Source organism: Mirounga angustirostris, unplaced genomic scaffold (assembly GCF_029215605.1).
Source record: "Mirounga angustirostris isolate CCGP_5_RB_7025 unplaced genomic scaffold, mMirAng1.0.hap1 SCAF_12, whole genome shotgun sequence".
Lineage (NCBI taxonomy): Eukaryota > Metazoa > Chordata > Mammalia > Carnivora > Phocidae > Mirounga > Mirounga angustirostris.
This window is the reverse complement of record NW_026991720.1, coordinates 22,143,282-22,164,517: the sequence shown is the minus strand read 5'-3', so window position 1 is coordinate 22,164,517 and position 21,236 is coordinate 22,143,282. Positions and strand designations below refer to the sequence as shown.

General features: G+C 37.9%; 2 protein-coding genes across 4 annotated transcripts in view; one reads left to right on the top strand and one right to left on the bottom strand.

Moving 5' to 3' along the window:
* Positions 1–12,608, bottom strand: part of TMEM209 (transmembrane protein 209) — a 31,061-nt gene extending 18,453 nt beyond the window's left edge. Inside the window, exons 1-6 of one of the 3 annotated variants that reach the window (XM_045864268.3) lie at positions 12,506–12,608; positions 11,417–11,553; positions 11,208–11,266; positions 10,122–10,253; positions 9,357–9,598; positions 4,403–4,604 (exon numbers count right to left, since the gene is read on the bottom strand). In XM_045864268.3, coding sequence (XP_045720224.1) covers positions 4,403–4,604; positions 9,357–9,598; positions 10,122–10,253; positions 11,208–11,266; positions 11,417–11,553 — 772 coding nt within the window. In that variant the 5' untranslated portion in view covers positions 12,506–12,608. The other 2 variants (XM_045864266.3, XM_045864269.3) reach the window with 2 other exon arrangements.
* Positions 12,609–14,789: 2,181 nt separating this feature from the next.
* On the top strand, positions 14,790–20,917 carry SSMEM1 (serine rich single-pass membrane protein 1). Its single transcript, XM_045865096.2, has 3 exons — positions 14,790–14,972; positions 18,743–18,797; positions 20,391–20,917. The coding sequence occupies exons 1-3, from the start codon at positions 14,790–14,792 to the stop codon at positions 20,882–20,884; spliced, it is 732 nt and encodes a 243-aa protein (XP_045721052.1). The 3' UTR covers positions 20,885–20,917.
* Positions 20,918–21,236: the final 319 nt, after the last annotated feature.

Sequence of the window (21,236 nt, the reverse complement as noted above, 5' to 3'; positions counted from 1 at the left end):
TGGACAGAAGCTTTTATTTATTTATTTATTATTTTTAAAAGATTTTATTTATTTATTTGACAGAGAGAGACACAGCGAGAGAGGGAACACAAGAAGGGGGAGTGGGAGAGGGAGAAGCAGGCTTCCTGAGGAGCAGGAAGCCCAATGTGGGGCTCGATCCCAGGACCCTGGGATCATGACCTGAGCCGAAGGCAGACGCTTAACGACTGAGCCACCCAGGCGCCCCTGGACAGCAGCTTTTAAAAAGTTATGTTTAAAGTGATTGAGAGGGGAGCCTGGGTGGCTCAGTCGTTAAGCGTCTGCCTTCGGCTCAGGTCATGATCCCAGGATCGAGCCCCGCATCGGGCTCCCTGCATCGGGCTCCCTGCTTGGCAGGAAGCCTGCTTCTCCCTCTCCCACTCCCCCTGCTTGTGCTCCCTCTCTCGCTGTGTCTCTCTCTGTCAAATAAATAAATAAAATTTTAAAAAAATAAAAGTGATTGAGACAGGAAAAAGAACTGAAAACATAAGAACAAAACAGGATACTCCCAAAACAAATCATGCATATTTGAAAGAGAACCAAGTAAAACCTTGAAAACTGGAAGAAAAAAAAAACCACCCACAACAAATTAAAAAACTCAGTGAGTTAAACAGCAAGTTAGACACTGCTTACTGAAGGAAGAACCAACCATCAGTGCCAACTGGCTAAAACAAACAAACTGTGGGGTGAGGGGTAAAACAGAAGAATGCCAAACTACTAAATGTGGAAGAAATGAAAGTATTAGAAAGTCTCCACTTTGAGGGGCGCCTGGGTGGCTCAGTCGTTAGGCGTCTGCCTTCGGCTCAGGTTATGATCCCAGGATTCTGGGATCGAGAAACGCATCGGGCTCCCTGCTCGGCAGGAAGCCTGCTTCTCCCTCTCCCACTCCCCCTGCTTGTGTTCCGTCTCTCACTCTTGCTGTCTTTCAAATAAATAAATTAAAAAAAAAATAGAAAGTCTCCACTTTGCAACCACCACTGCATTAACTCATTTGGGAGAGGACCATCAATGGATGCTAAAACCACTCGGTAAAAGGTGACTAGGGAAACAGGATTCACAAGATGCAAAGTATCACACTACAGATTATTTATTAATTACAAAAGGGAAAGCCAAGGTTGCCATCATTTTGACCAAGTGATCCAATTTAATGTTACCAATAAAGGGACAAAATGGTACAGGGATGTGTTTCCTGATATATGGTGAAAGGAGCACACCACCACCTAAGTTGTATTCTTGCCAAAAAATTGTATTTAAACCAATTCTAATCTAATAATGAAAAATGACCACACGAATCCAAATTTGCAAAACAACTAGGCTGACCTCTTCAAATGTAAATGTCATGATCCTGCATCAGTTAAAAAAAAAAAAAAAAAGGCTACAAAGGCCATTATTGGGTCAACGGGAAGAAATGTGATTATGGGTAATATTAGTATCTTAAATATGATAATTATGTTGTAGTTAGAAAGGAAAATGTTCATGTTCTTAGGAGATGTGTGCAAACTAATGAAGGATGAAGTGGCCAGTCAGCAAAAAAATGTGTGAGAAAAAGTAAATGTGAGTGCCTGGTTTCTTATTATTGGAGAAAGGAGTTACAAATATGAAAAGGGAGGAGGCTGGAATAAACCCTGTATAGTTGGATTGGAATTGGAGGTATTAGTATGAACTCATGGTTTTTAATATATATAGATGGACAGATACAGAAATATATATAGGTATGTGTGTGTGTGTGTGTGCGCGCACATGCGCATATATTCCTAGCTGTCCTTTGAGAGGACCCAGAGTAATGATGTCCCATCATCACTGACATATCCAGTGCCCGGACATTAATTTCTAAATATCATTCTCCACTAAAAGCAATCATGGCCCCTTGGAAAAACAGACTGACTCCAGAGTTAGTTAACCAGGGAAAGTACAAGAGGAGCCTGAAATATCTTTTGGTGCTAGAAAGTAAAACAAAACAACAACAAACAAAACAGAAGCCAGAGGATCCCACTAGCCAAATCTGAGACCATCTAGCCAACAAAATAAATGACATGACCGGGGAGAAGAAAAAGTTCTATCTCACAACAGAATGCCAACAAATAAATGTAAAAGGTGGCTGCATGACAATGTGAATGTACTTAACACCACTGAATTATATACACTTAGGAATGGTTAAAATGGTAAATATTATGCATATTTTATCACAAAAGACGTCTGAAAATGTTAAAGGGAATAATAAAGAAGGAATGCTGGAATTAGAAAGCCACTATGAGAACCAACATAGTAACAATCAATTTTGAAAAGAAACTTAAAAGGATGTTAAAGCTACTAAGTCAAATATGATGAGGAAGAGGATACTTACACAGCCTCAAAGCAGCTCTTTACAAAAATACTTATTATTTACAAATTAATTTATACAAAATACTAAATTACCTAAAACCTACAGGTAATGAATTAGAAGTATAGGGATGGACATAAATATACCAGGCAAACACTAACCAAAAGAAAATTAGTTCAGCTGTGTTAATATCAGAGAAAATACTCTCGAAGGCAAAAAGCTTAAGAGATAAAGATAAAAGGAATAATTGACCATAATGATATTAACAATCCTGAATTTATATGCACTTAGCATAATTTCCTACATATTTAGCAAATTTGACAGAATTACAAGAAGACATTTAATGGAAGACAATCAGTGGGAGCTTTTAATGGACTTTCTTACTAACTAATAGATCAAGTGGATGAAGATTAATAATACAGACTTTAAGAACACCTTCAAGAAGTTTGGTTCAATGAACAAATATGGAGCCCAGTATTTAGAGACTATGCATTATTTTCAATATACTGAGAACCATTTATTTATTTTTTATTTTTTTTAAGATTTTATTTATTTATTTGACAGAGAGAGAGAGAGAGACAGTGAAAGGGAACACAAGCAGGGGGAGTGGGAGAGGGAGAAGCAGGCTTCCCACTGAGCAGGGAGCCCGATGTGGGACTCGATCCCAGGACCCTGGGATCATAACCTGAGCCAAAGGCAGACGCTTAACAACTGAGCCACCCAGGCGCCCCTACTGAGAACCATTTATAAAAAGTGATCACACAGCAGGCCTAAATCCAAGTCTTAAGAAATACCAAAGATGGGGCGCCTGGGTGGCTCAGTTGGTTAAGCGACTGCCTTCGGCTCAGGTCATGATCCTGGAGTCCCAGGATCGAGTCCCGCATCGGGCTCCCTGCTCAGCAGGGAGTCTGCTTCTCCCTCTGCTTCTCCCCCCTCTCATGTTCTCTCTCTCTGTCTCATTCTCTCTCTCAAATAAATAAATAAAAAAAAAGAAATACCAAAGAATTGACAGGGTACAGTTCACAATCTCTAGCTGTAGCACAATTCACTTAGGGGAAAAATAAAAGATAACCAAGCCTTCATTTCATATGTTGGAAATGAAAAGCAACACCAATCACTAATACTTCTTCTAAGCAATAATAACAACACTTCTAAATAACTCCAAAGGATCAAAGAAGAAAAAAAACGGAACCCAGAAAATATCTCAATAAGACAAAGATTTGTAGAGGGAACAACCTAGGTTGTTTTTTGCATTATACTCTATAATTTTCAGTAAACTTGAAATATTTCAAAATTTAACAAGAAGAAAAAGTATGCATCAACAAATAAGAATATTGATTTGTTTCTTTGACGTTTCTGGCACTTTCAGGCAAAATGAAATTAAAAATCAATGGAGAGATTTCAAGTGACACAAAGAGCCATGGTCCAATAACTGACTTCCTCATTGTGGTCATGCTTTAGCACCTAATGTGCTTTCTGTGAAAGTTCCCGAGGGGAAAAAATCATTACTTGGCTCAATAACCTAATTTGGTTTCAAATAATTGACTTTGTTATAATCAAATCCACTCCAAATAGATTAAGATTTGCTAACACTGTTTCCCAAAGTAAACCAAAGACAAGTTCAAAAATGTTCTGAAAAACAGCAGCACTTCTAGAGTAAATCCGTTCTCTCTCCGCCACACCAATCTTTCCAAGGACCAAAGGAGACAACTATCACTTCAATAAGCTTTGCTATGCACTGCTGTAAAAACATTTGATAGCCTCAACTTTTAAATAGAAAGTGTAACTTACATTATATGAAAAAGCTTTCAATCTTAATGTGGATGAAAAGTTCAAGATCTCTCGGTTCAGCTATATTTTACTTCTTAAATTTGGTGAGCTTAATTCTAACTATACAAAATATAAAAACAAAATGTATTTCTCTCCTAGGCTATACAAGGTATATTAGTAAAAAAGAAACATTTATGGACAGGTATCAAAATACTGAACATAGTGAGTTACGGATAATGTCAAGTAACACCAAAAATAGGTACATTAGATCTAACTAAAAATATATATACGTACCCAGCTTAACTCTATGCTGTTTCTCTTCTTCACTTCTAAGAAAAGTATCCAAAGTTCGTAGGTCTGTCATGTAGTCTTCTTTGTCAGTAGGGGAATTATAGACGGTGGGTGAAGACCGGTAGCGAGACCTCAATCCACTGCTCTCCGCTGCTCCAACAGTAGCAGGGTACGGAGAAGCAGCAGAGGGACTACAGCTTGCCAACTATACAAAATAAAAGAACTTCTTCTTTACTGAAATTTATTTCTGTTTTGGTTTTTGACTTTCAAAAAGTACTTAGAATGGCCAAAATCCAGAACCATGACAATACTGAATGTTGGTGAGGATGTGGACCAACAGGAACCCTCATTCACGGCTGGCGGGAATGCAAAACGTATACGTAGCCACTTTGGAAGACAGTCGGCAGTTTCTTACAAAACTGAACTACACTTAGCATGTGATCTAGCAATTGTGCTCCTTGGTATTTACCCAAAGGAGTTGAAAACTTATGTCTACACAAAAACCCGCATACAGATGTTTACAGCAGCTTTATTTGTAACTGGCAAAACCTGGAACCAATGAAGACATCCTTCAGTAGGTGAATGGGTAAATAAACTGTGGTACAGCTGGACAAGGGAGTATTAATCAGCATAAAACGAAATGAAATATGGGGCACCTTGGTGGTTCAGTTGGTTAAGCATCCAACTCTTGATTTCGGCCCAGATCATGATCTCCAGGCCATGAGATCAAGTCCCACAGAGCCAAGTCAGCTCCAGGCTGGGCATGGAGTCTGCTTAAGAGTCTCTCTGTCCCTCACCCTCATCCCTTCGCTGCCCACTCCACCTCCCCACTCGTGCACGAGCATTCTCTTTCAAAAAAGAAAAAAAGAAGTGACCCATCAAAGCCATGAAAAGACATGGAAGAAACTTAAATGCACATAACTAACTGAAAGAAGCCGATCTGAAAATGCTACACACTGTATGATTCCAATTATATGATATTCTGGAAAAGGCAAAACTATGGAGAAAGTAAAAAGATCAGTAGTTGCCAGGGACTGGGGAGGATGAATAGGTAGGGCACAAAAGGTTTTTAGGGCAATGAAATTACCCTGTTATACCATACAATAATGGTGGATACGTGTTACCATATATTTGTCCAAACCCACAGAATGCACACCACTGAGAGTGAGCCCTAAAGTAAACTATGGCCTCTGGGTGATAATGATGTTCCAATGTAGTTTCATCAATTGTAACAAATGTACCACTCTGGTGGGGGATTTTGATAGCTGGGGGGAGGCTATGCCTGTGTGGGGGCAAAAGGTATACAACATGTCTCTGTACCTTCCTCTCAGTTTTGCTACAAACCTAAAACTATTCTAAAAAAAAGTCTGTTTTTTAAAAAAGCAATATATGCATGTTTTAAAAAATGTAAAGTTTGAAGAAAGTAAGTCATACTCTTAACTCCACAACCTAGAGATAATACAATCCCCTTTCATATTTTATGTTCAAATCTTTAAATGTACACAGCTATATCAGTATATTTCTCCTTTTACATAATTGAGATAATACTGTTTAGCTTTATAACTTCATTTTTTTAATTTTAATTTTTTAAAGATTTATTTATTTTAGAGATGGAGACAGAGCGTGTGAGCATGTGCATGCGGGAGCAGGGGTGGGTGGCAAAGGGTAGTGGAAGAGGGACAGGGAGAGAATCTCAAGCAGACTCCCAAGCAGAAACCAACTGAGCACCCCAAGTGTCCCCTCACTGTTTTTTTTAAAATTAAAATTTTCCTATAAAAATCCTTTATAAATATTCTTACTGGCTGTGTAATATTTCATTGTACAAATATACCATAATTTATTTTTATATTCTCTTATTCTAGACATTTGAACTGTCTACATAATTTTTGGCCACTGTAAATAATGTTATGATTAACATCTTTGTACATAAATCTTAATTTCTGAGGATGCCCTTCAGGAGATTACTAGAACATAAATGACTGGGTCAAAGCATATGAACATTTAAATACGTATTCCCATTCCCATTCTATTAAATGAAAATGTTATACTAAGTACAATTCAGAAGAAAGTTGATAGAAGGACCTATTTTGGTATATATCCATCAGCATTACTACTTTAAAACGTTTATTTGATATAGAAGAATTTTTAAAAATTTACATTTAGCTTGTGTTTCCTTATACTTACGAAGTTAAACACTTTAAAAATACAATTACTGGTCACTGTATTACCTATTTTATTAAATATCTACTCCAGTACATCGATAATTATTTTTACTGGGGTTTCATTATCAGTTTATATTAGCTTGCCTTAAATCAAGGATTAAAAAATCTTTTAGTTTAATGCTGATTTAAAATAAAAATGTTAATCCTCTTCCACATTGATTTCTCTTATGGGGGTGGAGCCTATTTAAAAAAAAACCCTTACATATGCTATGATGATATTTGGGCTAAATAAACCATATTGGGCTAATAAACCATTGACTGGTTTATTCTTACTCAAGGGGCATATTTTATGCACAATATATATTACCTTATTTATTTTTATATTACCTTATCTTATCCTTTCAATAATAGGTAAATATTACTGCTGTACTAATTGTGGACATGAGAGGTTAGGTTAACCCACTCAAGATCCTACCAGGATTTCAATCCAGTTTTCTGACTATAGAATTTAGGCTTTTAATATGTTTTACTGGATCAGAATTAGCTGTCCATACACTCAAAGAATGTGGGTAACTACTGAAGATGGGTAACAGGTATGTTTGAAAACTTCAATAATCAAAAGTTTAAAAGTAACTGGTTTCTTGAAAATTTAAAAGAACTCAGAAGCAAAATTTCAGGGCTCTAATATATTCTGCAGATATATTTGATTAAAATTTTTCTTCTGTATTTATTTAGGTTTTCTACTTAGTCAATCTTGGCATTTCTTCCCTAGAAAAATAATTACTCTATTTCATTAACTTTTCCAAGGTAGTAATTTGGTTCAACAAATACTTATATAGCATCTATATTCCATACACTGGGCTAAGAAAACAAAGATGAATAAAAAACACAATCCTGTACTTGAGGTTACAATCTAGTAGAAAAAGATAATTAAACAATGTTACTAACTTTATGTAAAGAGTTATTTAGTACAGATTAGTAATAGTTTCTAGGAAATAAAAATAACTTACTTATTCAAGAGTAAACTATGGTATTTCCACTAGATGAGTATTAAGTAGCCATTAAACAGAAATTATGTTTGGGTGGTAAGACTATGAGTGATTTTTCTTTTCTCATGAAAATAAAAGCTATTTTTACAAGTCATATTTACCTATGGGTTATGAATTATCACTATATACACATTTCCTTATAATATTTAACTTGAACAAAATGTTCTAAATTCTACTACTTGCCAAAATTATTATCAGGTAACCAGTAGTATGGAATTTCATTACAAAGAAATATTATATAAAGAGTAAGGGGCAGTGTGTTGATTTCATTTCCAGACATCCCTCATTTAACTAGCAGCTATAGAGATGTTAGTCTAACTAGAGAGAGCATCTGAAAATGTGACCATCGCCCCCCTGCCTTTTAAATGATTTTTTAAAAAGATTTTATTTATTTGACACAGAGAGAGAGAGAGAGAGAGCACAAGCAGGCGGAGTGGCAGGCAGAGGGAGAGGGAGAAGCAGACTCCCCGCTGAACAGGGAGCCCTATGTGGGGCTTGATCCCAGGACCGCGGGATCATGACCTGAGCCAAAGGCAGACACTTAACCAAATGAGCCACTCAGGCACCCCTGATTTTTTTTAAGTAACCTCTACACACAACATGGGGCTCGCACACACAACTGCGAGATGAAGAGCTGCACGCTCTACTGACTGAGTCAGCCAGGCGCCCCTGACCATCTCTTTAATGCTCCTTTTATGTTCTTATGCTTCAGGCAGGAGTCATACTTTCAAATTTGTCAATGTTGCTTCTATCAAGTCCAAAAATGAGAACTATATCCCACTTTACTGTGGGAGTTGGAATGAAGGTTTCTATTCATCCGTTTTGAAAGGGGTGTCCATCCTCAAGAGTCCAACTACACAACTCTTTTTAGCTTAGGAGGTAATCCAACATGATGAAAGCATTAATATTTTATTTATTTATTTAGTTTTGTTTTGTTTTTTAAAGATTTTATTTATTTGTAAGAGAGAGCGAGTGAGCACACGCACAAGCGGGGGACCGGCAGGCAGAGGGAGAAGCAGGATCCCCGCCAAGCAAGGAGCCCTAAGCTGGACTTGATCCCAGAGCCCTGGGATCACGACCTGAATGAAGGCGGAAACTTAACCGACTGAGCCACCCACGTGTCCCAGAAAGCATTAAAATTGTATAAGGATATACAAAAGTTTCACATAAACAAGCAAAGAAAGAGGGCAAACATGAATTTAAAAACTAAAGGAAAAAATTATCATAGTCTCAACTGGTCTGAAAAACCCTGCAGAAAGATCCTAGATGGTGGGGCACCTAGGTGGCTCAGTCGTTAATCGTCTGCCTTCGGCTCAGGTCATGATCCCAGGGTCCTGGGATCAAGCCCCGCATCGGGCTCCCTGCTCGGCGGGAAGCCTGCTTCTCCCTCTCCCACTCCCCCTGCTTGTGTTCCCTCTCTCGCTGTGTCTCTCTCTGTCAAATAAATAAATAAAATCTTAAAAAAAAAAAAAAAAAGATCCTAGATGGTGACCCTCAGAGTCCATTATCTTTGCGAAAGCTAATTTTTTTTCTTTCATTTTAGGATGTAGTATAAAGAACTTCTGACTAGGTATCAGGATCTGGGTTCTGTTCTTGGCTCTTAAACGGGCAATTTGGGCAAGTCAATTATCCACTGTTCCTCAGTTCTCTCAGTGAGAAGATGAGGAGTTTTGACTCATTAGCTGATTTTCAAGGTAGCTCCCCATACTAAAATAATGTGACTGGCCAAGAGAAAGGATTCATTACCTTATTATAACCACTGACGGGAGAGTAAGTCACTCCAGGGCTATAGGAACCGCTGCCCCCTGATGACAGACCTTGCAGCTGAGGGCTATATCCAGTTATACAGCTGGTGGTGAACTTGGGGCTGGTACTGGGTGAACGAGATGGGCTATAACTCAACACACTCTGACCCTGAATTGAAGGAGAAGGTGGAGAGGGAGGGATCTGGGTTGCTGCCAGATCATGTGGAGGAGTAGTCTGTACAACTAGAAGGAAGGAAAGAATAAATAAATAAACAAACAAATAAATGAGTGAGTGAGTGAGTGAGTGAATAAAAGATGTGTGTGCATGTATAAATAAAATTTCTACAAAAACAGACTTAATGAACTGAATCTTTTTCAAGAAAAGAGAAAGTAATAGGGTGACTGGGTTGTTAAATTACATAACGTATTATAACCTAAGGACACAAAGTAGTTGTTTACCATTTCCACAGATTTTAAAGTAAGAGATTAGCTTCAATGCCGTAAGAGTTAGTCATTTAATTTTAATTGTAATTAAGCAAAGGAACAAACTTTCATGAGGCTGTTGAATATTATTTCCATTCAGTTTATACAAATAGGAATGATAATCATTGGTCTTAAGACAATTTATTATACACTTGCTTAATATAGTTGAACCAGATGGCCTTAGAAGTCCCTTCCAGCTCAGTCTATAAAAAGGGCAAATTAAATTGAGAAAGATTTATTGCCAACCTTTCCCCCACCTTTGCAAAAGATATAAAACACTTACCAGCTGTTTTCAACCCTAAAAGTGTTTGCTGTCCAGGGCTAACAACCAGACTTGTTGGTGCCACAGTGTATTTGAAATATCTCCAAAAATCAAATAAGGCGTTTAGGCTGAAGAGGGATGCAAGGGCAAGCTCTGGAAAAGAACAATATTTTTATTTTTTTAAAAGGGGGTTAGACCATCTAAAGGGGGGAACAAAAACTCTTCATATTTCAACAAGTTAACAACAAAATTGAAAACTATCTTCTTATTCCTCATAATAGTTACCATTTAATGAATGTCTACTATATACAATGTTTATTACATAAATGTTTATTATAGGACATTTACTAGTGAATTTCAAAGTATTATCGGGGCACCTGGCTGGCCCAGTTGGTAGGTAGAGAATGTGACTCAATCTCAGGGTTGTGAGTTCGAGTCCCACATTGGGTATAGAGATTACTTAAAAACAAAAAATCTTAAAAAAAAAATATCATCACTAATCCTTACAACCTTGTACAATAAACATTTTCACCTTCACTTGACTAGAGAAGTCAAGTGACTTTTGCAAGAACACACAGCTAGTTATTGAACCCATGATTACACCTCAGGTATGCAGATTCCAAAACTCCTTGCCACACCACCTCCCTATCACAGACTCCAGGTTAATGTGTATATTAGACTATGGAATTCACTCCAATGGCCATAAAGATACTGAAGAGCAGAGTGAAGCAGACAGAGGAAGTAACAAGGAAACTGAGGAAGGCATCAATGGAATAGAAATCTGGTTGTTCTTGAAAGGAGCAATGGTAGGGAAGTAGGGAAGGCATTTCAGAGAGAATAACAAATACAAATCACCACCACCAAACATTGTTTTTCATCACAGAACTCCAATGATTACCTGGAATTGTACTGTTTGTTTCCTCTACTAGAAAGTTCCTTCCACGAGAGCAGGGACCTTGTTCCCTTCCTGCTGTATTCCCAGTTTTTGGAACACAGTACACACTCGAATATTTATGGAATGCAGGAATGAATACTAAATTGAATTAAATATGAATGCAGTTTTTCATTGGTAGTAAATCTAAATCAGAGTAAAAATTAATTACTTACCAATATACCAGAGGGGCCAGTATGTCACATTATAATATGAACTAATCAATTTTCCAGTCCTGAAAAAATTAGACAGGCTTTTCAAAATCTTAAAAAAACACGAAAAACAAACAACAACAACAACAAACACCCCAAATCCAAACACCAAAACCTGTGGAACCAACCATTGGCTTCTTTAAGTTTCACTTTTTTTTGGCTAATTAACTTACATTTCAGTATATATCATTCCAGCCATAGATACATTTAGGAGTCCCCAGGCTAAAACTACTTTCTTAGCTTCTGTTTCTTTTCTCATCTTGATGGTTCTGTCAATGAGGGAAGCACTAGGATTTGTCTCCCCTTGCATCTATTAAAAAATAAAAAGCACGGGAATTAATGAAAACAAAAACAAAAAAACACTTCTCCATTTAAGAAACTTGTGTCCTTTATAACAGTAACTAAAAACTGCATATTTCCCCTTATCTTTAAAATGTCTTTCCAAAACTCTTTACATTTTACTATTATTATATGAAAAGGGAACGCTAAATTATAAGTTTATTGGCACCATACTGTAATCAACAGAGTACTGGCTCAGCACTTCAGAGAACAATACTTCCAATGAATAAAAATGTCTTATTTTGTATTTAAAGGATGGTGATTATATCTACAATTATTCTGTATTGTGCTTTTGGAATATGTCACAAGGATTAGCCCAAGGGCTAATTTAAGAAACTCAAAATACCAAGCTTTGGGAGAAAATATTCCGTATTAGTTATAAGCCATTAAAGACTCTCCTCTTACATCTTCACGCAGAAGCCATTAACTGCCTACCATCGTAAACAACTCTGCACTCGGGACTGTCGCACGCCAGAGACCCCTCTTTTGTGTTGCTGATTAAGTGTAAGATTTTAAGTTTTGTAAGGGTGAACACTCATGGTGTGAAGGGGACGAGACCGACTGGGGAGTGTGCAGTTTGGGTCCTCATGGGATTTATATTTCCTTTGTTTCGCTAGGCCTCATCTCAGACAAACTAAGACTCTCCCGTATCTAGAGTCGTATTCAGACAGTACAGACCAGCACCCTTCGCGCCTCCCAGTCCGCGAGTCAAAACTTCCCAGTCCCGAGAGCTTCCCTCCCTGGGTCTCCCAGCACAAACTTTGGCAACCCCTATTGCTTCTTTCGTCCTTCCACTAAAGGTGTTGGGACGCCTGGCCACACCCCCCTTTGGCTGAACCCTCGGCAGATCCACAGTCTCGGAAATCCCACGGCACGCGTGGACTCCACGTCTAGGAAGCACAAAGATGACCCCCAGCACGCACCGTGTTCTTCGGCCGGAAGCCGCTGGCTCGCGCCACTCTCTACTGCACATGCGCGAAGCCAAGAGCGAAGGAGAAGGCAACCGGCTTGCGGGACTACAGTTACCGGAAGAACGAACCTTCTCGCGAGAAGAGGGGGGCGGGGGAGGGATGAGAGCTCTGAGCGTTACCCGGGAAACAGCTTTAGTGTTTGTGGCTCCCACTCTTCTGCGGGGAGAGAGCTGAGCAGCAAAAATTCAGACCAAGTTCTGAACTCGCAGTAAAAAGTAATAATTGTAACAAGCTGAATTTCTATATATTAATATAATTTTAGCTTCCTTAGGGTTTTTATGGACTCACATTTTTAAGCAGATTTTATTAAGCAGGGTAGCTAATTGTAGGGTAGGGTATGTGGTAACGTGTCCAGACACCCATCAGCGACAACAAAGCATTTCTCACAAAAATAAGTGTTCTGACCCGATGTAAATTCTTAAATACCCTTGGAATAAGGGTGCAGCAGTAGGAAGAAAGCCCCAAATGTGTTAAAGTTGCTAGTGGTTTTGAGGTTTAAAAAAATCCAGTCGTTAGTTTTCTTGCATATTCTTCGGAAGAACTACTAACCCTGAGAAAAGGGCTCATCAGGGAGTTCAGTCTGGTTTTTTTAACAAATACAAACGCCTCCACTGTGCCACTGAGCCACGCGCGGGGCTGTAAAAGTGGAGTTCCCTGGTTAGTGTCTGGAGGAGTTCAGCCGACCTGTGCACTAGAGGGGCAGGAGGGGGGGCACGGTGAGCCTGGAGGGGGTGAGGCTGGCAGGCTCCTGGCGAGCTTCCTGGACGAGACGATGCAGGCCTAAGGCACAGGGCCAACAGCCACGAGGAGCAGGGCGTGGGGACCCGCCCATTGGGGTGTGGAGAAATGGTACCCTAATGAAGACACCACGCCTTTTCACAATAAGCTAGTGGATTGTTATATCATGTACGTGTCAATGACCACAATTTTTCCTAAGATGCTCCTAAGGTCAAATAGAAGAAAATTAAGTTTCCTCGTGGTATTGCATACTAATGGAATCGGCAGGTATGCTATGCTCTTAAAGATCTAACAGATTTTTAAAAACCGTGATTTTAATAATTTTTAAGAATGCCTTAGCAGCAATGGTGTTTTGCTCTAGTTTTAGATTCAGAGATGAACTAACTCGAAAATTGTTCAAAGTGAAGGGCTTCAGTGTACAGTCAAAATTAGAATACCAGATTCCTCCCCACCTCATAGCTCTTTCCTAAGAAATTGACACATCTTTTTTTTTCTCTTTAAGTAGGCTCCGCGCTTAGCATGGAGCCCAAGCTGGGCCTGAACTCACAACCTGAGATCAAGACCTGAGCTGGGATAAAGAATCGGAGGCTTAACAGACTGGGCCACCTAGGCACCCCTACAACAGACACATCTTTATTTCCTCTCTTAATGTCCTTAAGTTACTGTGCACTTATTGAAGGCTTAAGAAGGAACACTGTTATATATAGTGTTTTGCTAACTGGCATTATGTATTAGTTTGCAAGGGTTACCATAAAAAATACCACAGACTGGGTGGCTTAAACAGCAAAAATTTATTTTTTCACAGTTTTGCAGGTTGAAAGTCCAAGACCAAGGCATCAGCAAAATTGGTTTCTCCTGAGGCCTCTTCCTTGGCTTGAAGATGGCGGCCTTCTGTGTCCTCACATGGCCTTTTTTTCCTGTGTCCACACACCCCTGGGGTGTCTCTTTCTCTTATTATAAGGACATCAGTCATATTGGATTAGGGCCCTATCTTTATGACCTCTTTAACCTTAATTATCTCTTTAAAGGCCTTATCTCTGGTTATCGTCACATTGGGGGTTATTCATTCAACATATGAATTTGGGGGAACGCAGTTCAGTCTATAACATGTTAGATGTGTGCATGTCAATTTACAGTGATATGATACATACGAAGAGACTGAAAAAAAAAAGAATGGATACCTCAGAGTCTTAGATTTTACAGACATTAAAATTTAAAGAAAATACAGTATGTACAAGTTTCAGGAAAATAAAAAAAGATTAAGGTAGAGTGCACCCTTTTGATGTATGGGGGAAATACCATAAACTTTCATAGAAATAATTTAGGTAAATCTTCCAAAAACTTAGAAATCCAAGAAGTGTTTGTCAGTTCCTGTCACAGTTACTGAAGTGTATGTCACAATAGGTTGCCAAGGAAATTGTCATATACATGGAGTGAAGTACTTCTCGGTCATCTTCATTCTTTTGAGCATGCTTTATTTTCAAAGCAAGAAGCCATCATGGGAGACCTTTTGTCCTTATTTTGGGAGGTAGATCCTCCCCCCATACCTTTAAGTTTTACCATCCCAAGTCAGGAATATGAATGCCGGAAGGATGACTCTTGCGGGGCAATAGGGAACTTCCTGCTTTGGTATTTTGTCATTATATTGGTCCTGATGTTCTTCTCTCGGGCTTCTGTCTGGGTAGGATATCCTATTTCATTTAAAATAATATGTTTACTCTATCATAGGGGATTTTCCATAAAATAAATTCACTTTACTTCGATCAAACTACTTTTTTAAAAGTTTGTTTTCTAGTTTTAAAAATAATGCAATCTCGTTCTAGAGCATCCAAGAATACAGAAAAGGATGAAGAAGAAAATTTAAACTACTGTAATCCTATTTCCTAGAGATAGCCGTTGTTAATATTTTGGAGTAATATTCTAGTTTTTTTGTCTTTTTCTCTATCTCCGTATATTTCTCTCAATCTCTCTTTGATCTTACATGGTTGGTATTGCATTGTATATATTTTCATATCCTGCTTTTTAAAAACTTAATATTATATTGTAACACTTCCTCAAATCATATTCACACAGCAGCACTCTTAATGACTGCATAATTTTGCCTTGTGGTTGCACCATGACAAATCTGCAATTCTGAGACATTTAGGTTGTTTGCAGTTTGTCCATAGCCTGTGTAATGCTGGGATAAACTTCCCTACTGGTAAATGACCTCCAAATTCCTTTTGTAGCCACGTAATTCTAATCAAAGATACAAAAGTTGTCATATTTACAGAATACATGTTGTAGGATTTGGGAGCTTTTAGAATGAAGCAATGTACTCTCCTGAAAGATAAGATGCAGAACTGAACTAAACTAAACAGAACAAAAGTCACCACTTTAGACCACCTACTAGCAGAAGAAAATGCCATCCTCTTAGGAATGAGATAGCCCAGTTTTTCAGGACTGCGAATCTCCAACATATTGTGAGTAACTGAGCTCTTATAAATTGCTGACATGGAGTCCTTGCTGGCCATTAATACCAGGCTGATGATTAATCAAACCACCATCATTTGGCATTACAGACAGAGCGCTGGCCTGGCAATGGTCAGCTAGACTTGAGTGCTGCATCCACTCTAGATGGAAAGGAGGAGTTTTGTTATGTCTATGCCAGCTAGGTTCCATTATAATAATCAAAGACTCTTCCCCTCACCATGTCTTCCCCCTAAGAAGAAGTTCCATCTAAAGTCTAAATGCTTCTTAAAGTAGATACTTAGCCAAAAGGAGATTTAGAATAGTGATCTCTAATAAGTGTCCTAGACTCCCTAGCTAAGTATATTGAATTTGTCTGGATTGGCCAGAAAAGCTACTTTAAAAAATTAACGAAAAAATTGAAATTGATTCCTGGCAATTTCATCATGAACACCACTTAAGAGGTCTAAGTTATTCTTCTGCTCCTTTGCTTGCATCAGCTCTTTGGAATCATAGAGCCTGAGCTTCAAGGACCTAAGACAGCATGCAGTCCAGCCTCCTTTTTGTAGGCAAGTAAGATACCAGTATCCCTCCTTTTTTTTTTTTTTTTTTTTTAAATAAGACCCAAAGAAATTAAGTGACTTGTCCAATGTCACACAAGTGGTTAGTGATGGAGGAGAAATAGGCCCAGGTTTCCTGCCATGTAATTCATTTGCTTCAAAGCATAGCTGAAATGTTGAATTAAATCTATTCGGTGCTGATTAAAACCTTAATTATCTTAGAGGTTTTGTCTTTCACTTTGTACCCCTATGGCAGTTACAATCGGCTGAACTGCTTCTTGTGAAGGGTCCCAGATTTGAAATCTGAGAACCATATGAGAGCTAGTCAAGGAGGATGGAATTTTTCTTTCACTTTGAACTTCATTTTCTCTGCTAAACTATGAGCCTTTATTTACAAACCTTGAAGTAATGGTAAAAGCGTGATGGAAATGTGGTGGTAATTATCCTCAAATGTGAAGCACACTGATTTCCTCTGGATTTGCCACTCTTTAAGATGCATTGACCCTTTTGCTTTCAGACACTCTAAATACTATATTTAGCTTATATGTTTGTTTAGTGTTTATTCAGACTTCTAGTGCTGGTATTTTTCCAAACAATACTGGTCCAAGCTTCTCATTTTGCATATGTGGAAACTGAGCTTTAGGAGGTGTCAAGTGAATTGTTAAAACTGCAGACCTGTGCCATGGCTCAAGGCAGAGCCATACCTAGATCTCTCCACTGTTCTCGCCTACTCCTCAGGGCAGGCCCTGCTGATGTTTTCACTCACTGAGTCACACACAGATAGTTAATAAAATGCTTTTGGTAACCACAGTTCGTGCGATTGCACTTAGCTTGATGCAAAATCTTTTGATTTGGGGATTATATTTTGATTTGACATCAAGTCAAATATGGAAGCTTTCCGTAAAAATGATGTAAACCTAATAAATGTTTTTAAACATTTCTCCCTGCCCATTACAAAAGTATGCATTATAGAAAACGTGGAAATTATAGGAAAGTACAAAAAATGAGAAAAAAACGCTCCAGATTACATGGAAATAACCAACTACTATGAACTTTTAGGTGGATAAACTTCTAATCATTTAATAATTAACTCTATAAGTATTAAATTTAAAATAAGCCTCCCCCTCCAATCATTGTTAAAAGAGAGAGATCTCAAAAGAGGATTCTACTCTTAAGGTTTTCAGAGAACGTTTGCAGTAACCCAAAAAGCAGAGAGGCACCTCATTAAAGATACTTACCTGCTGTTGTAGAGATCAGATATTAAGAAAAGAATGGGCCAAGGATCCTCGATTGTAGTTACGAATACCCACGTATGGCATTTTCAACCCAAAGGGAGTTTGACTTTCTATAAAAATTCATTTTTTCCCCAATTGTAGACAACCTGAAAAGTTAAAAGGAAAAATATCACTGTTTCACTCACAGTCAACCATTGCTAACACTTGTCTACATTGTTTAAAGTCTTTTCATATTTTTAGCTAGCTAATGATTATACTGCATATACAAATTTGCATCTTGATTTTTAACTTAATAGTATAACGTGTATTTCCTCATGTTGAGACATGCTTTTCTTATAATAATTTGTACAACTATATATTATGATTGTACCATAATTTAACCATTGCCTACTTTGATTTTTGAATTTTATATTATCCTAATTACACTGAGATTATTTTTGTGCACAAAGTTTTCTCTCTTTGAGGGGTTATTTCCTGGTGATAGATTCCTAGTAAGAATTATTATGTGTCAAAAGTGTTATGAGTATTTCTAAAGTTTTGATGTATTTTGAAAGAGTTGCTTTATATTTATATTTTAGCAAAATCATGTTCAGCATCAAAAAATGGGACACTGATCTGAACAATGGGACAAATTTATTTATGGAGTATTGGGCTAGGATATTTGAAATTGAAACAGTTCAAAGAAATCCATTTCTTTTTTGTTGCCACACTCACAGATAATATATTATGGTTGCATTTTGGAGGAAAGTTTCTGAAAGACTTAGGAGATATTAAGTTTATGAAGTCTGGTAAAGATTTCAAGGGTTACAAAAAAGGTGACCTGATAAAATGTCCTTTACAAAGTAATTAAAAATGAATCCCAGTACTATAAAATCTGTTTTTAAATGATGTTTAAATGATATTTCTTTACATTGTGAGTACGGGAAAACTTTATAACCCGTAGATCCTCATCAGTATTTTTTTCTCTCAAGTCTTTGTTCCATTTGGTTTGGTTCAAAACGTTTTGGCAGACTCTGCTATCAAAGCCTGGTCTTCCAGTGGGCAGCAGACGAGAGGATCACTATAATAGGAACTCAATAAGAATTTATTGAATTGTACTGAATGTTTAAAATTAGACATTGTCCAAGAATCTAGGGCAACAGTGTTTTATGTAAGTGAAAAACAACCAACTGAGATTGCTATTACTGATCTGTGTATTTCTGAAACAGATGTCGGAGAAGAAAAAGGATGAAGACAGTGGGACCAGCACCTCAGTCAGTAAAGGTGAGAGCTGGTGCATATTTGGTATTGGAGTATGATGAGAGAAATATGTGCTGAATGTGGAAATCAGACAACCGAGTGTGGTTAAAGGGCCTCCCCAGAGCTGTGGCAGACCCTTGGATGGGCTCCTTGCTTTAGCGCAAGACAGCTTAGCTACCTTTAATAGAGCTCAAGCTCTCTTTTCATTCCTCAAGTATTCTCCCTTCATACAGCTTGCCTTTCATATAACTTTATTGTTAGTGTTGCTACAGGACTGTGAGCTTTATATGACACTTTTAATAACCTATAAGGAGTGGTGTGCTGGTAAATGTTTAACAACTGGCTCTCCAAAAATGGGTATGTGTATATACGTGTTTTTTTTTTTTTTAAATGTTGCTGATATGAAGGATGTATATCACACAATTTACAAGTAACAAAATGTATGATACACTTTATGGTAAATTCCATCTTGACTGCCAATTTTGGCAAAACACTTTTCCATGACTTCTGCCAGACCCTTGCATCTTTAGCCAACCGATGGTTGCAATGGATGAACAAGTGTAGTCTGATATGAATGTTATTTTCCTGTAAGTTAAGGAGTAAGATGAAGGAAGCAGGAAGATGTATGTTACAACTTACCTTGGTTGTCAATGATATGACTTCTCTGCTGAATTGGATAATCGTTTTAGAATACTCTGGAAGGATATTTCCTCGTTTTTGGGTGTGATTCACAATGTAGTGGCTACAGGATGACACTTTTAAGTGTAATCTATGTTAGTAACATGTTTTTTATCACATTAAGCCTAGATGATCCACAAAACCATGAACAAGACCTGATTAAAAAAAAAAAAAAAGACCTGATTTTTGGTGCTCATTGATTTTTATCCCACCCACACTGATTTCAAATTACCAACATGATGTTGTTACTGGAGTGGAGTTGGGAATAGACGCACAGTAACACGCCATTACATAGTATTTCCAATATCCAGATACGACAGAAATAAACAGCTTCGAGAGCTATTTCTTAATAAAATGTCATAAAATAATTAGGAAGCGATTAGTTTCAAATATTTATTACATTTATGTGTAATATGTGGATTTAATGGTAAGTTTGTATAATTTAATTTTGACTTATGGGCTGTGTTTTAACAACCATCTCAGAATTCCTTAAAGTGTAACCCTCTGTTCTTGTGAGCTAGCTGGTAGAAGACAACAATAGCACAGCACTGTGTAAAGAAAAGATCCTTTTTAGTTTCCTGCTACCCAAATCATATTCACATACATACTTGAATCTTTAAGACTTCAAGGCAAGGGAAAAAAGGGTCCTTCTCTGGAAAATCTTGGCGACCTTTCCCCCCGATCTTATATCAGGGGTCCACAAAGCTTCAAAAGCAGTGTGTCAAGCATCCATTTGACCCTTCTGGTCTCTAGGAGACTTGGTATCGTACTGGAAAATGCAGGCAGCTGCCAACACTTGTAAATGAGTGAAGACAAGTGGTGGCTTGCCAAATGGCAACCGAGAGTGAATCTGCACATGCCATAGGCTTCCTTAGGTAATATGAAGTTACAGTAACCAATGACATGCCTAACATCTTGATTTGTTTCATTGGTTGTTAGCAAGCAAAGACACTTCCTATAAGCGGCAAAGCAAAGATGGTGACTGGGACTCTTTACAAATGATGAAAAAACCAAAGCAGAGCCAACTTACCCCTGTAACTGACTCAGAAATGGCTTTGGTCAATGCCTATCTTGAACAAAGACGAGCCCGGCGCCATTCTCAGTTCAGCCAGGTGAATCAGATCCAACACGATAGTGATACTACTGAGTGTGACAGTGAAGAATCTAACTCGGGAGCCTCCTCGTGGAAGGAGAGTGAAAGTGAACACCATCCATCACCAGCTAGTATTAAGAAGAGAAAACTAGCTCAGAGGCAAAGGAATGTGGGAAGTTACCAAATCAGGGAAAGGCCCTGCCTCCACTGCAAAGCCATGAGAACGAATGAATGGTTGACCCGCCATTTCCTTCAAAGTACTTCAGTAACCCACATGAAGGCAGATATTCAAGAGGAAAATTGTGTACCTGACATTAATACAAAATTCAGTAAATTTTGAATTTTATCAAGTCCTTACCTTACTTGGAGCCAGATGAAAGAGATGAATAAAACACAAAAAATCACCAGAACTCTAGGTGCGGAGGCTTTTACAATAAAGTCTCTCTAACAACAAAAACATACTTGAAACCCAAGAGGTAAAATTTCAGATAATTCTTTGTCCAAAAACAGGCCAGTGAATTTGTTTATGGCACCATTGGAACATCAAAGATCTGCTTCTACTATGATTTTTTAATTCAAAAGAGCACAAGACATATTTTATTCCTTGAGTGTATGTATTTTGTTTATGTCTGTAATACAAATAAGGAAGCTCTTTGAAAATATATTTATGTTCAGAAACCATTTAAATTTAT

Bases quoted from the DNA above. Each gene is read 5' to 3' on its own strand.
- SSMEM1 (XM_045865096.2), top strand. From the start codon at position 14,790: ATGGGAGACCTTTTGTCCTTATTTTGGGAGGTAGATCCTCCCCCCATA. The intron at 14,973-18,742 runs GTAGGATATCCT...TTTCTGAAACAG, and splicing joins TCTCTCGGGCTTCTGTCTGG to ATGTCGGAGAAGAAAAAGGA. The intron at 18,798-20,390 runs GTGAGAGCTGGT...ATTGGTTGTTAG, and splicing joins CAGCACCTCAGTCAGTAAAG to CAAGCAAAGACACTTCCTAT.